At 40.9% G+C, this 16,727-nt stretch overlaps 1 protein-coding gene and 1 pseudogene across 1 annotated transcript; one reads left to right on the top strand and one right to left on the bottom strand.

The window, feature by feature from the left end:
• Positions 1-1,288: 1,288 nt before the first annotated feature.
• On the bottom strand, positions 1,289-2,107 carry LOC147368503 (olfactory receptor 7D4-like; annotated as a pseudogene).
• Positions 2,108-14,551: 12,444 nt separating this feature from the next.
• Positions 14,552-15,167, top strand: LOC147368502 (SCAN domain-containing protein 1-like). Its single transcript, XM_086409193.1, has one exon. The coding sequence runs from the start codon at positions 14,611-14,613 to the stop codon at positions 15,034-15,036; it is 426 nt and encodes a 141-aa protein (XP_086265319.1). The 5' UTR covers positions 14,552-14,610; the 3' UTR covers positions 15,037-15,167.
• Positions 15,168-16,727: the final 1,560 nt, after the last annotated feature.

Below are 16,727 nucleotides of genomic sequence, written 5' to 3'. Positions count from 1 at the left end.
CCCATGTGTTGTAGCCCACTAGGATCCTCTGTCCATGGAGGTTCTCCAGGCAAGAATATTGGAGCGGGTTGCCCTGCCCTCCTTCAGGGGATCTTCCCAACCCAGGGACCAAACCCAGTTCTCCCACATTGCAGGCAGATTCTCTACCATATGAGCCACCAGGGAATCCCCTATTTTACAATGGTAATGTACATGTTGGATGATTTAAGAATTGCACTATTGCTTCTTGACTGTTCCTCTTTTGTCTCTGCATCCCCTCCCTTTCCTAATTAACAACTGTTTGAACCTGCCCTTGGAATCCAGAGAAGATCTTGGAAGCTGAATGCAGCCTATTTCCTGTAATCAAAAAATTGTTGTTGTTGTTGCTTCATCCTAAGTCATATCTCACTCTTTGCAACCCCATGGACTGTAGCCTGCCAGGCTCCTCTGTCCAAGGGATTCCCAAGGCAAGAATACTGGAGTAGGTTGCCATTTCCTTCTCCAAGGGATCTTCCTGACCCAGGGATCGAACCCAAGTCTCCTGCCAATGCAGGCTGATTCTTTACTGTCTGAACCAGCAGGGAAGCCACTTCTTTTGAAAAGTGGGGTGAAAAAGAGAAAATATCTCAAAGAAGTGTCTTCAAGAAGATATAAAGTCACACATGTGAGGAAATAAACACAATCCTGATATGAGAAACTCTTTGTTATGTCTATTGTATGACTTCTATCCCAATTCTTTTGGAGATAACAAGCCCACAACCAAACGAATGTGAAGAACACCAGGGTTTGAGAGGCTAATTTGGGGACTACCAGGTCAGCACTTGATAAAGTGCTCTAAATCTGAAGTTAGAAATTGTTAGAATGGCTATAAGAAAGCATGTAAAACCATGAAATTTTATGGACAGCATATAAAGAAAAATGTCAAAAAAATTTACTGACAACAGTAGAGAAACTAATACAAAAACAGAAGTGGGGACTTCTCTGGCAGCCCAGTGGTAAGACTTGCCCTTCCAGTGCAGGGCGTGCTTCTTTATTACCTGGTCAGGGAGCTAAGATCCCACATGCCTTGTGGCCAAAAACCCTAAACATAAAAGTAGAAGCAATGTTGTAGCAAATTCAATAAAGACTTTAAAAAATGGTCTACATAAAAAAAAAAACAAACAAACAAACAAAAAAAAAACCTTAAAAGACAATCCCCAAAAAGTGAAGTCACAGGTGCTTTAGGAATAGAAGAAATGAACATGTCTTTTAAGGGAGAAAAGGAACCAGGAGATTTAAATCTACAACATTTGTCTTTGGGGTTCACAATGTCCACTTAGTTCTGAGGTCAGTGACTCATCACAGACAAGGGGTGCCTAGACTCAGGAGCCTTGCCAGGGCTGCCTTCACATCCTTGTTCCTCAGGCTATAGATGAAGGGGTTCTGCATCAGGGTGATCACAGTGTACCTCACTGAGGCAATGGAGCTTCTCTGGGAAGACTGGGTCACAGCAGAAGTAAGGTAAAGCCCCAGGCCTGTCCCATAACACAAGGAGACCACAGTGCAGTGAGAACCACAGGGGGGAAATGCTTTGTACTTGCCTTCAGTGGAGGCCATCTTTATTAATGAAGAGACAATCTGAGAGTAAGAAAAGAGGATCCCAATCAGAGGAAACATAAACAGCAGGGCAGTGGCCACATACAAAGAGATGTTATTGAGAGGGTGTCTGAGCATACTGCCTTGAGAGTCTGAGTCAGTTCACAGAAGAAATGTGGAATTTCAGTTCCAATACAGAAAGTCAGCTGCATCATCAGTAGCACATGAAAGAGGGAGCCGAATAAAATGATAAACACATGAGAACCAGGAGATCATAGAAGCAGGGGTTCATGATGATCATGTAGTGCAGGGGGTGGCAGATGGTCACAAACCAGTCATAGGCCATCACAGTCAGGAGGAAATTGTCCATTCCAGCAAAAACCATAAAGAAATACACCTGAGTGAAGCAGCCTATGTAGGAGATGTCTTTTCTCTCTGTCTGAATATTCACTAGCATCCTTGGGACAGTGGTGTAGACAAAACAGATGTCAATAAAGGACAGGTAGGAGAGGAAGAAGTACATGGGAGTGTGAAGTAATTAATTGGAGGTTAATTACTTTACAATACTGTGGTGGGTTTTGCCATACATTGACATGAACCTGCCATGGGTGTACATATGTCCCCCATCCTGAACCCCCCCTCCCACCTCCCTTCCCATCCTATCCCTCTGGGTTGTCTCAGTGCACTGGCATAAAAGGGGATTATTAATGGTATTTATTCCATAGGACTGTTGACAGGGTAAACGAGTTTAAAGAAGAGTTCCTGACATGCTGTGGAAACCTAAAGAAATCATGGCTCAATAAACTTTAAAAGTTAGGAAATATAGTCTGCAGAGATGAAGGCAGCAAGGCAAGTACTTAGAATGAGACATCAGATCACTTGGCATGAGAGAATATGGGAAGGAGAAAAAAAAAGGAAAGAGATAGAGATGATGACATTGGTTCTGAGGCTTTCTGGGTTGGAGACCAGCCCTTCAACACTTCTGGTTACCTTCTTGGCTTGCATTCTGTTTAAATATGCATGGATTTTCTGATAATCTTCCCTTTTCTATGGAAGTTGGTTTAACTGTGTTTATAAAACTTGTATTGAAGAGAACATTCACATGTATTTCTATAGGAAATGCACCCTCTTCCTATTAACGTAGCATCCTCATTGGTAGTTATTTTAAAATATTCCTCCAGGGAGACAAGGTTGACACTGCAGTTAAGATGACTGTTTTATGAGGCAGACAGACATAGATTTGAGTTTTTGTAATTTTCCTGTAGCTCATATGGTTAAGAATCTGCTTGCAATGCAGGAGAGCCAGGTTTGATCCCTGAGTCGGGAAGATCCCCTGGAGAAGGAAAAGGCAACTCAATCCAGTATTCTTGCCTGGAGAATCCCATGGACAGAGGAGCCTGGTAGGCTATGTCCATGGGCTCTCAAGGAGTCGGACACAACTGAGCAACTGAGCACATCTATGTCTTCTTAGCTGTGTGACTGAAGGGCTATATGATCCATCTGAGCTCTTAGTTAAGAGGGTTATAACGATGCAATGCCCTAATGAATGTAAAAAGACTGGCACGTGGTAAGTGTCCAATAAAAGATATTACTATTATGATTTACATACTTCTCTAGCAACCCACTCCAGTATTCTTGCCTGGAAAATCCCATGGACAGAGGAGCCTAGTAGGCTACAGCCCATGGGGTCGCAAAGAGTCGGACATGACTGAGCGACTTCACTTTCACTTGACTTCACTTTCTAATGACAGAGTTTTTAATTTAGCAGCCCATCTCTCATCTCCAGATTCAGTATTCTTCCCTGATCTCCCTCTTACTTTGAGGAAAACAAAAGGACTAAAGAAAAACACAATTGATCTGATCATTACAGATCAGAAAGGGTACATTACCTCCTTTGTTTTCCCACATAGGGTTTCTGTTAATGAAGCTACTACTGACATATTTCAAACCCAACTAACATTTCAAACCCAACTAACATTATTAATGGACAAGCTCTTCACACAACTACTCACAGTAGCCCAGAAGCTTTGAACCTCTCCCAGGTTTCTCCACCCTCGTGAACAGAAATAAAATGAGATCTTTGTCAACAGGAAGAGATTCAAAGACTTAGAGAATGAACTTGTGGTTGCTATGGTGGAAGGCTGAGGGGGAAGAATATTTAGGGAGTTTGGGATGGACATGTACACACTGCTGTATTTAAAATGGATAACCAGCAAGGACCTACTGTAGAGCACATGGAACTCTGCTCAATGTTATGTGGCAACCTGGAGGGGAGGGGGTTTGGGGGAGAATGGATACATGTATATGTATGGCTGAGGCCCTTTCCAAAGAAAGGCAATGCCAAAGAATGTTCAAACTACAGCAGAATTGTGCTCATCTCACATGCTAGCAAAGTAATGCTCAAAATTCTCCAAGCCAGGCTTCAGCATGAACTTCCAGATGTTCAAGCTGGATTTAGAAAAGGCAGAGGAACTAGAGATCAAGTTGTCAACATCCGTTGAATTATAGAAAAAGCAAGAGAATTCTAGAAAATCCACCTGCTTCATTGACTATGCTAAAGCCTTTGACTGTGTGGATCACAATAAACTATGGAAAATTCTGAAAGAGATGGGAATACCAGTCTACCTGACCTGCCTCCTGAGGAATCTGTATGCAGATCAAGAAGCAACAGTTAGAACCGGACATGAAACAACAGACTGTTTCCAAATAGGAAAAGGAGTACATCAAGGCAGTGTATTGTCACCCTGCTTATTTAACTTACATGCAGAGTATATCGTGCAAAATGCCAAGCTGGATGAAGCACAAGCGGAATCGAGATTGCAAGGAGAAATATCAAATAGGCAAATGACTCCACCCTCATGGCAGAAAGCAAAGAACTAAAGAGTCTCTTGGTGAAAGTAAAAGAGGAGAATGAAAAAATTGGCGTAAAACTCAACATTCAAAAAACTAAGATTGTCGCATCCGGTCCCATCAGTTCATGGCAAATAGATGGGGAAACAGTGATAGACTTTATTTTGGGAGGGCTCCCAAATCACTGGAGATGGTGACGGCAGCCATGAAATTAAGACGCTTGCTCCTTGGAAGAAAAACTATGACCAACCTAGACAGCATATTCAAAAGCAGAGACATTACTTTGCCAACAAAGGTCCATCTAGTCAAAGCTATGGTTTTTCCAGTAGTCATGTATTGATGTGAGAGTTGGACTATAAAGAAAGCTGAGCACTGAAGAATTGATGCTTTTGAACTGTGGTGTTGAAGAAGACTCTTGAGAATCCCTTGGACTGCAAGGAGATCAAACCAATCAATTCTAAAGGAAATCAGTCCTGAATATTCATTTGAAGGACTGATGCTGAAGCTGAAGCTCCAATCCTTTGGCCATCTGATGCAAAGAATTGACTCATTGGAAAAGACTCTGATGCTGGGAAAGATTGAAGGCAGGAGGAGAAGGGGACGACAGAGGATGAGATGATTGGATGGCATCACCAACCCGATGGACATCAGTTTGAGCAAGCTCTGGGAGTTGGTGATGGACAGGGAAGCCTGGCGTGCTACAGTCCATGGGGTCACAAACAGTCAGATACAACTAAGCTACTTAACTGAACTAAACTGAGTCCCTTCACTGTTCATCTGAAATTTTACAAACATTGTTAATTGGCTATGCATATCAAATTGCTTCAGTCATGTCTGACTCTTTGCAACCCTCTAGACTGTAGCCCACCAGTATCCTCTGTCCATAGGATTTCCCAGGGAAGGGTACTGGCATAGGATGCCATTTCCTACTTCAGGGGATCTTCCTGACCCAGGGATCAAACCTGCATCTCTTTTGTCTCCTGGATTGGCAGGCGGGTTCTTTAGCACTAGCGCCACCTGGGAAGCCCAATAGCTCAATATAAAATTAAAAGTTTTGCGACCCCATGGACACCAGGCTCCTCCATCCATGGGATTTTCTAGGCAAGAGTACTGGAGTGGGTTGCCTTTTCCTTCTCCAGAGAACTTCCCAACCCAGGGGTCGAACCCGTGTACACACGTGGCAGATGCATGTTGATGTATGGCAAATCCAATACAATATTGTAAAGTAAAAAATAATAATAATAATAATTTTTTAAAAAGAAAAATGAAAAAAAAATTAAAAGTTTTTTTTAAAAAAGAAAAAAATCAGGGGAAAAAAGAGAGAGAGATTTTGTCAAGACCCTGTGGTATAAAGACAAATAAGAATTAATCTCAAAAATATACAAGCAGGGAGGAGCCAAGATGGCGGAGGAGTAGGACGGGGAGAACACTTTCTCCCCCACAAATTCATCAAAAGAGCATTTAAACGTCGAGTAAATTCCACAAAACAACTTCTGAATGCCGGCAGAGGACATCAGGCACCCAGAAAAGCAACCCAACTCTTCGAAAAGAGGTAGGAAAAAATATTAAAGACAAAAAAAAGAGACAAAAGAGGGAGGGACGGAGCTCCGTCCCGGGAAGGGAATCTTAAAAAGAGAGAAGTTTCCAAACACCAGGAAACCTTCTCACTGCCGAATCTGTGCTGAGCTTTGGAAGCACAGAGGGCAACATAACAGGGAGAAAAATAAATAAACAATTAAAACTCGCAGATTTCGAGCCCTACGGTAACTCCCCCAGCGGAGAAGCAGCGCAGACGCCTGCACACGCCATTAGCAAGCGGGGGCTGGGCAGGGAGGTGCGGCGCGGGCTGCATCGCTGAGAGTAAGAATCTGGCCTGAATACCCTGAGCGCTATCTGAGCGAAATAATTTGGGCTAGCAAACCAGACTGTGGGATATCTACCACGCGAAAAGCCAGTCCTAACCTAAAACCGCCAGGCCCGCGCACGGAACAAAGGACTGAACAGAGATAGCCGGCTGCAGACCTTCCCCCTCCGGTGACAGGCAGCCAGAGCCGGAAGGGGGCAATCGCAGCCCCAGTGAGACATTATCTATAAAACTGTAAGCGGGCTTCTTTGCTAACTAAAACTTCTTGGGGGTCTGGACGGTCAACATCTGCCTGAGAAGGTGCGCCGATGTTACAACCAGAAAACCGAGTGACAGGGAGGCGGTAAGTCGCAGCATTGGCGCTCGCCAAACACCTCATCACCTGAGCTGCTCGGACCTGGGAAGAGCACAAAACGCAGGCCCAACTGAGTCTGCACCTCTGAGGACTACCCGAGTGCCTGAACCTGAGCGGCTTGGACCTGGGAGGTGCATGCAGCCCAGGGCCAGCCTCGGATTGTTCCCGGCGGAACAACCTAGAGCCCGAGCAGTGTGGACAGGGAGGCTACACGCGCCGTGAGCGGGGGCAGACCCAGGGTGGCTGAGGCACTGCGAGCCCACGCCAGTGTTATTTGTTTGCAGCATTCCTCCCTCCCTCCCCACAGCGCGACTGAACAAGTAAGCCTAAAAAAAAAAAAAAAAAAAAAGTGTCCTCCACCGTCCCCTTTGTGTCAGGGCGGAAACCAGATACTGAAGAGACTAGCAAACAGAAGAAGATATAACAGAGGGAAACGCCTTGGAAGCTACAGGCAATAGACCAAAACCCTGTGGTTACTACGGACTACATAGGAAGGGGCCTATAGATCTTGAGAAATATAAGTCTGACCAAGGAACTAGCCAAAAATGAACTGAACACACAACACCACCAAGAAAGTCCTAGATATATTTTTATTATTTTTACGATCATTCTTTTTTTTTTAATTAAAAAAAAAATTTTTTAAGTCCTCTATTGTTCCTTTAATTTTCACTTTTATAACCTATTACTTTGCAAAAAAAAAAAAAAAAAAAAGACCCTATTTTTTTCTTCTTCAGCAAACTTCATATATATATATTTTATAATTTTTTGACCTTGTTTTTTTTTTTTTTTTTCTTTTCTTTAACATTGTATTTTTGAAATTCTAAACTCTACTCTAGATTTTTAATTTTTGCTTTTTGGTATTTGTTATCAATTTTGTACCTATAGTTTATTTTTATATAATTTCTGTGACTTCTTTTTTTCTTCTTCTTTGTTTCTTTCTCTTCTTCTTCTATATAACATTGTATATCTGAATAATATCAATTTTGTACCTGTATTTTCTTTATAATTTTTGTGACATTGTTTTCGTTTCTCTGTTTTCTCTCTTTATTTTTCTTCTTCTTCTTCTTTTTTTTTTTAACATTGTATTTTTGAAATTCCAAACTCTACTCTAGATTTTTAATTTTTGCTTTTTGGTATTAGTTATCAATTTTGTACCTGTACTTTCTTTACAATTTTCGCGACCTTGTTTGTTTTTGTTTGTTCGTTTTTTCTCTCTTTCTTTTCCTTCTTCTTTTCTTTAACATCGTATTTTTGAAATTCCAAACTCTACTCTAGATTTTTAATTCTTGCTTTTATGTATTTGTTACCAATTTTGTACCTTTAAGAACCCAATCTTCAGGACCCATTTTTCACTAGGGAGCAAGAATACTGGCTTGACTGCTCTCTCTCCCTTTAGACTCTCCTTTTTCTCCACCAGGTCGCCTGTGTCTCCTCCCTAACCCCTCTACTCTACCTAACTCTATGAATTTCTGTGTGTTCCAGACGGTGGAGAACACTTAGGGAACTGATTACTGGCTGGATCTGTCTCCCTCCTTTTCATTCCCCCCTTCTATCCTTCTGGCCACCTCTGTCACCTTCCTCCTTCTTCTCTTCTCTGTATGACTCCGTGAACATCTCTGAGTGGTCTAGTTGTGGAGTGCACATAAGGAAGTGACTACTGGCTACCCTACTCTCTCCATTATTGATTCACCTCATCTCATTTGGGTCACCTCTAACTCCCTCCTCCCTCTTCTCTTCTCCATGTAACCCTGTGAACCTCTCTGAGTGACCCTCATTGTATAGAAACTTTTCATCTTTAATGTAGACGTTTTATCAATGGTGCTGTATAGAAGGAGAAGTTTTGAAACTACTGTAAAAATAAGACCGATAACCGGAAGCAGGAGACTTAAGTCCAAACCCTGACTCCAGGGAACTCCTGACTCCAAGGAACATTAATTGACAGGAGCTCATCAAATGCCTCCATACCGACACTGAAACCAAGCACCACACAAGGGCCAATAAGTCCCAGGGCAAGACATACCAAGCAAATTCTCCAGCAACAAAGGAACACAGCCCTGAGCTTCAAGATACAGGCTGCCCAAGTCACCCCAAAACTATAGACATCTCATAACTCACTACTGGACATTTCATTGCACTCCAGAGAGAAGAAATACAGCTCCATCCACCAGAACACCGACACAAGCTTCCCTAACCAGGAAACCTTGACAAGCCACCTGTACAAACCCACACACAGTGAGGATACGCCACAATAAAGAGAACTCCACAAACTGCCAGAATACATAAAGGACACCCCAAACTCAGCAATTTAAACAAGACGAAGAGACAGAGGAATACTCAGCAGATAAAAGAGCAGGATAAATGCCCACCAAACCAAACAAAAGAGGAAGAGATAGGGAATCTACCTGATAAAGAATTCCGAATAATGATAGTGAAATTGATCCAAAATCTTGAAACTAAAATGGAATCACAGATAAATAGCCTGGAGACAAGGATTGAGAAGATGCTAGAAAGGTTTAACAAGGACCTAGAAGAAATAAAAAAGAGTCAATATATAATGAATAATGCAGTAAATGAAATTAAAAACACTCTGGAGGCAACAAATAGTAGAATAACAGAGGCAGAAGATAGGATTAGTGAATTAGAAGATAGAATGGTAGAAATAAATGAATCAGAGAGGATAAAAGAAAAACGAATTAAAAGAAATGAGGACAATCTCAGAGACCTCCAGGACAATATTAAACGCTACAACATTCGAATAATAGGGGTTCCAGAAGAAGAAGACAAAAAGAAAGACCATGAGAAAATACTTGAGGAGATAATAGTTGAAAACTTCCCTAAAATGGGGAAGGAAATAATCACCCAAGTCCAAGAATCCCAGAGAGTCCCAAACAGGATAAACCCAAGGAGAAACACCCCAAGACACATATTAATCAAATTAACAAAGATCAAACACAAAGAACAAATATTAAAAGCAGCAAGGGAAAAACAACAAATAACACACAAGGGAATTCCCATAAGGATAACAGCTGATCTTACAATAGAAACTCTTCAAGCCAGGAGGGAATGGCAAGACATACTTAAAATGATGAAAGAAAATAACCTACAGCCCAGATTATTGTACCCAGCAAGGATCTCATTCAAGTATGAAGGAGAAATCAAAAGCTTTTCAGACAAGCAAAAGCTGAGAGAATTCAGCACCACCAAACCAGCTCTCCAACAAATACTAAAGGATATTCTCTAGACAAGAAACACAAAAACGGTGTATAAACTCGAACCCAAAACAATAAAGTAAATGGCAACGGGATCATACTTATCAGTAATTACCTTAAACGTAAATGGGTTGAATGCCCCAACCAAAAGACAAAGACTGGCTGAATGGATACAAAAATAAGACCCCTACATATGTTGTCTACAGGAGACCCACCTCAAAACAGGGGACACATACAGACTGAAAGTGAAGGGCTGGAAAAAGATTTTCCATGCAAATAGGGACCAAAAGAAAGCAGGAGTAGCAATACTCATATCAGATAAAATAGACTTTAAAACAAAGGCTGTGAAAAGAGACAAAGAAGGTCACTACATAATGATCAAAGGATCAATCCAAGAAGAAGATATAACAATTATAAATATATATGCACCCAACACGGGAGCACCACAGTACGTAAGACAAATGCTAACAAGTATGAAAGGAGAAATTAACAATAACACAATAATAGTGGGAGACTTTAATACCCCACTCACACCTATGGATAGATCAACTAAACAGAAAATTAACAAGGAAACACAAACTTTAAACGATACAATAGACCAGTTAGACCTAATTGATATCTATAGGACATTTCATCCCAAAACAATGAATTTCACCTTTTTCTCAAGCGCACATGGAACCTTCTCCAGGATAGATCACATCCTGGGCCATAAAGCTAGCCTTGGTAAATTCAAAAAAATAGAAATCATCCCAAGCATTTTTTCTGACCACAATGCAGTAAGATTAGATCTCAATTACAGGAGAAAAACTATTAAAAATTCCAACATATGGAGGCTGAACAACACGCTGCTGAATAACCAACAAATCACAGAAGAAATCAAAAAAGAAATCAAAATTTGCATAGAAACGAATGAAAATGAAAACACAACAACCCAAAACCTGTGGGACACGGTAAAAGCAGTCCTAAGGGGAAAGTTCATAGCAATACAGGCACACCTCAAGAAACAAGAAAAAAGTCAAATAAATAACCTAACTCTACACCTAAAGCAACTAGAAAAGGAAGAAATGAAGAACCCCAGGGTTAGTAGAAGGAAAGAAATCTTAAAAATTAGAGCAGAAATAAATGCAAAAGAAACAAAAGAGACCATAGCAAAAATCAACAAAACCAAAAGCTGGTTCTTTGAAAGGATAAATAAAATTGACAAACCATTAGCCAGACTCATCAAGAAACAAAGGGAGAAAAATCAAATCAACAAAATTAGAAATGAAAATGGAGAGATCACAACAGACAACACAGAAATACAAAGGATCATAAGAGACTACTATCAACAATTATATGCCAATAAAATGGACAACGAGGAAGAAATGGACAAATTCTTAGAAAAGTACAACTTTCCAAAACTCGACCAGGAAGAAATAGAAAATCTTAACAGACCCATCACAAGCATGGAAATTGAAACTGTAATCAAAAATCTTCCAGCAAACAAAAGCCCAGGTCCAGATGGCTTCACAGCTGAATTCTACCAAAAATTTAGAGAAGAGCTGACACCTATCCTGCTCAAACTCTTCCAAAAAATTGCAGAGGAAGGTAAACTTCCAAACTCATTCTATGAGGCCACCATCACCCTAATACCAAAACCTGACAAAGATGCCACAAAAAAAAGAAAACTACAGGCCAATATCACTGATGAACATAGATGCAAAAATCCTTAACAAAATTCTAGCAATCAGAATCCAACAACACATTAAAAAGATCATACACCATGATCAAGTGGGCTTTATCCCAGGGATGCAAGGATTCTTCAATATCCGCAAATCAATCAATGTAATACACCACATTAACAAATTGAAAAATAAAAACCATATGATTATCTCAATAGACGCAGAGAAAGCCTTTGACAAAATTCAACATCCATTTATGATAAAAACTCTCCAGAAAGCAGGAATAGAAGGAACATACCTCAACATAATAAAAGCTATATATGACAAACCCACAGCAAACATTATCCTCAATGGTGAAAAATTGAAAGCATTTCCTCTAAAGTCAGGAACAAGACAAGGGTGCCCACTTTCACCATTACTATTCAACATAGTTTTGGAAGTCTTGGCCACAGCAATCAGAGCAGAAAAAGAAATAAAAGGAATCCAAATTGGAAAAGAAGAAGTAAAACTCTCACTATTTGCAGATGACATGATCCTCTACATAGAAAACCCTAAAGATTCCACCAGAAAATTACTAGAACTAATCAATGACTATAGTAAAGTTGCAGGATATAAAATCAACACACAGAAATCCCTTGCATTCCTATACACTAATAATGAGAAAACAGAGAGAGAAATTAAGGAAACAATTCCATTCACCATTGCAACGGAAAGAATAAAATACTTAGGAATATATCTACCTAAAGAAACTAAAGACCTATATATAAAAAACTATAAAACACTGGTGAAAGAAATCAAAGAGGACACTAATAGATGGAGAAATATACCATGTTCATGGATTGGAAGAATCAATATAGTGAAAATGAGTATACTACCCAAAGCAATTTATAGATTCAACGCAATCCCTATCAAGCTACCAACAGTATTCTTCACAGAGCTGGAACAAATAATTTCACAATTTGTATGGAAAAACAAAAAACCTCGAATAGCCAAAGCGATCTTGAGAAAGAAGAATGGAACTGGAGGAATCAACCTACCTGACTTCAGGCTCTACTACAAAGCCACAGTTATCAAGACAGTATGGTACTGGCACAAAGACAGATATATAGATCAATGGAATAAAATAGAAAGCCCAGAGATAAATCCACGCACATATGGACACCTTATCTTTGACAAAGGAGGCAAGAATATACAATGGATTAAAGACAATCTCTTTAACAAGTGGTGCTGGGAAATCTGGTCAACCACATGTAAAAGAATGAAACTAGACCACTTTCTAACACCATACACAAAAATAAACTCAAAATGGATTAAAGATCTAAACGTAAGACCAGAAACTATAAAACTCTTAGAGGAGAACATAGGCAAAACACTCTCTGACATACATCACAGCAGGATCCTCTATGACCCACCTCCCAGAATATTGGAAATAAAAGCAAAAATAAACAAATGGGACCTAATTAACCTTAAAAGCTTCTGCACATCAAAGGAAACTATTAGCAAGGTGAAAAGACAGCCTTCAGAATGGGAGAAAATAATAGCAAATGAAGCAACTGACAAACAACTAATCTCAAAAATATACAAGCAACTCCTACAGCTCAACTCCAGAAAAATAAATGACCCAATCAAAAAATGGGCCAAAGAACTAAATAGACATTTCTCCAAAGGAGACATACAGATGGCTAACAAACACATGAAAAGATGCTCAACATCACTCATTATCAGAGAAATGCAAATCAAAACCACTATGAGATACCATTTCACACCAGTCAGAATGGCCGCGATCCAAAAGTCTACAAATAATAAGTGCTGGAGAGGGTGTGGAGAAAAGGGAACCCTCTTACACTGTTGGTGGGAATGCAAACTAGTACAGCCACTATGGAGAACAGTGTGGAGATTCCTTAAAAAACTGGAAATAGAACTGCCTTATGATCCAGCAATCCCACTGCTGGGCATACACACTGAGGAAGCCAGAAGGGAAAGAGACACGTGTACCCCAATGTTCATCGCAGCACTGTTTATAATAGCCAGGACATGGAAGCAACCTAGATGTCCATCAGCAGATGAATGGATAAGAAAGCTGTGGTACATATACACAATGGAGTATTACTCAGCCATTAAAAAGAATACATTTGAATCAGTTCTAATGAGGTGGATGAAACTGGAGCCTATTATACAGAGTGAAGTAAGCCAGAAGGAAAAACAGAAATACAGTATACTAACGCATATATATGGAATTTAGAAAGATGGTAACAATAACCTGGTGTACGAGACAGCAAAAGAGACACTGATGTATAGAACAGTCTTATGGACTCTGTGGGAGAGGGAGAGGGTGGGAAGATTTGGGAGAGTGACATTGAAACATGTAGAATATCATGTAAGAAACGAGTTGCCAGTCCAGGTTTGACGCGCGATACTGGATGCTTGGGGCTGGTGCACTGGGACGACCCAGAGGGATGGTGTGGGGAGGGAGGAGGGAGGAGGGTTCAGGATGGGGAACACATGTATGCCTGTGGCGGATTCATTTTGATATTTGGCAAAACTAATACAATTATGTAAAGTTTAAAAATAAAATAAAATTTAAAAATATATATATATATACAAGCAGCTCTTGCAGCTCAATTCCATAAAAATAAACAACCCAATCAAAAAAATGGGCCAAAGAACTAAACAGACATTTCTCCAAAGAAGACATACAAATGGCTAACAAACACATGAAAGGATGCTCAACATCACTCATTATCAGAGAAATGCAAATCAAAACCACAGTGAGGTACCATCTCACGCCAGGCAGAATGGGTGCTATCAAAAAGTCTACAAACAATAAATGCTGGAGAGGGTGCAGAGAAAAAGGAACCCTCTTACACTGTTGGTGGGAATGCAAACTAGTACAGCCACTATGGACAACAGCGTAGAGATTCCTCAAAAAGCTGGAAATGGAACTGCCATACGACCCAGCAATCCCACTGCTGGGCATAAACACAGAGGAAACCAGAATTGACCTTTTTCCCAGAGCCAGTGGTGGGGCTTGGCGTCTCGCTTCTCTCCTTCTCCCGTTTACCCGGCCTTCCAAGGGGCACCTGCGCAGGCATCTGAAAAATCCTTTTGCAGAGTTCTATGATGGAGACTGAAGGGTATCCAGAGATGCAAAGAGATGGAGAAGTCCAGAATGATGAAATAAGGTCACCACCAAATGAGAGGATGGCTGAGGAGCCAGAAGACATCCTGATAGCACTGCCCCAGGTCCAGGTTCCACCAGAGAGCCTGGATGAAGATGACCTGGAGACCATGCCCCGAAGGAGTCCTCTCAACCCTGCAGCCTCCAGGCAGAGGTTCCAGGAGTTCCACTATGAAGATGCAGCTGGGCCCAGGGATATCCTGAGACATCTCCAGCAGCTTGCTGGACAGTGGCTGCGACCTGATATTCACATGAAGGAGAAGCTTGTTGAGATGCTGGTGCAGGAGCAATTCCAGGCCGTCCTCCCTGAGGAGCTCAGACCTTGGGCACTGAGGTGTCAGCCTGGGGTCAGAATCACTGGCTAAAATCTCACTGCTTCTTTTTCAGCCTACATATGAGAAGTGACCAAAGGCTCTCTTTGTTGCAAATCCAACTACAGTCATGAGAAATCTGAACCTTGATTTTCTTTGAGCTTGCCTTTGCTAGCTGTAATAAGAATCAATGAAAAAAAAAAATTTTTTTTTTGCCTGAATCAGCTCTATTTCCTGGCACTGTGAACTCCAAAATGAGTTTCTGTGCCCTCTTGTAAGGACAATCAGTCTGCTGCTTGTTTTTGCTCTGCTGAATGCCTCCCTTTTTCCACTTTGTGACACGCTTTACTATATAGCTTTTATGTATCCAAAGAGATGATTGCTTCAACTTTAATGTTCTCTCTGTGGTGGCTTGAATGGAAGCTTCTGTAACCCCACCAGTAACTCATTTGGGGTGTCCTTGAAATATTAAAGTTTGATTCTTAATTTTAAAAAAAAGGAAACCAGAACTGAAAGAGACACGTGTACCCCAAAGTTCATTGCAGCACTGTTTATAATAGCCAGGACATGGAAGAAACCTAGATGTCCACCAGCAGAGGAATTGATAAGAAAGCTGTGGTACATATACACAATGGAATATTACTCAGCTATTAAAAAGAATGCATTTTAATCAGTTCTAATGAGGTGGATGAAACTGGAGCCTATTATACAGAGTGAAGTAAGTCAGAAAGAAAAACACCAATACAGTATACTAATGCATATATATGGAATTTAGAAAGATGGTAACAATGACCCTATATCAGTTCAGTCGCTCAGTCATGTCCAACTCCTTGGGACCCCATGAACCGCAGCACGCCAGGCCTCCCTGTCCATCACCAACTCCCGGAGTTCACCCAAACTCATGTTCATCGAGTCGGTAATGCCATCCAACCATCTCATCCTCTGTCGTCCCCTTCTCCTGCCCTCAATCTTTCCCAGCACTGGGGTCTTTGCAAATAAGTCAGCTCTTCACATCAGGTGGCCAAAGTATTGGAGTTTCAGCTTCAACATCAGTCCCTCCAATGAACACCCAGGACTGATCTTTAGGATGGACTGGTTGGATCTCCTTGAAGTCCAAGGGACTCTAAATATGTATAATATCATGTATGAAACGAGTCGCCAGTCCAGGTTCAATGCACGATACTGGATGCTTGGGGCTGGTGCACTCGGACAATCCAGAGGGATGGTATGGGGAGGGAGGAGGGAGGAAGGAGGAGGGTTCAGGATGGGGAACACATGTATACCTATGGCGGATTCATTTCGATATTTGGCAAAACTAATACAATATTGTAAAGTTTAAAAATAAAATAAAATAAAAAAAAAAAGTCTCCTCCAACACCACAGTTCAAAAGCATCAATTCTTTGGTGCTCAGCTTTCTTCACAGTCCAACTCTCACATCCATACATGACCATTAGAAAAACCATAGCCTTGACTAGATGGAGCTTTGTTGGCAAAGTAATGTCTCTGCTTTTTAATATGCTGTCTAGTTTGGTCGTAACTTTCCTTCCAAGGAGTAAGCATCTTTTAATTTCATGGCTGCAATCACCATTTGCAGTGATTTTGGAGCCCAGAAAAATAAAGTCTGACACTGTTTCCACTGTTTCCCCATCTATTTCCCATGAAGTGATGGGACCAGATGCCATGATCTTCGTTTTCTGAATGTTGAGCTTTAAGCCAACTTTTTCACTCTCCTCTTTCACTTTCA

Source organism: Bos grunniens, chromosome 7 (genome assembly GCF_055505025.1).
Source record: "Bos grunniens cultivar Pamir isolate PY7600 chromosome 7, Bosgru_T2T1.0, whole genome shotgun sequence".
NCBI classification, from domain to species: domain Eukaryota; kingdom Metazoa; phylum Chordata; class Mammalia; order Artiodactyla; family Bovidae; genus Bos; species Bos grunniens.
The sequence above is the reverse complement of the archived record's forward strand: the minus strand, read 5'-3'. Positions and strand labels throughout refer to the sequence as shown.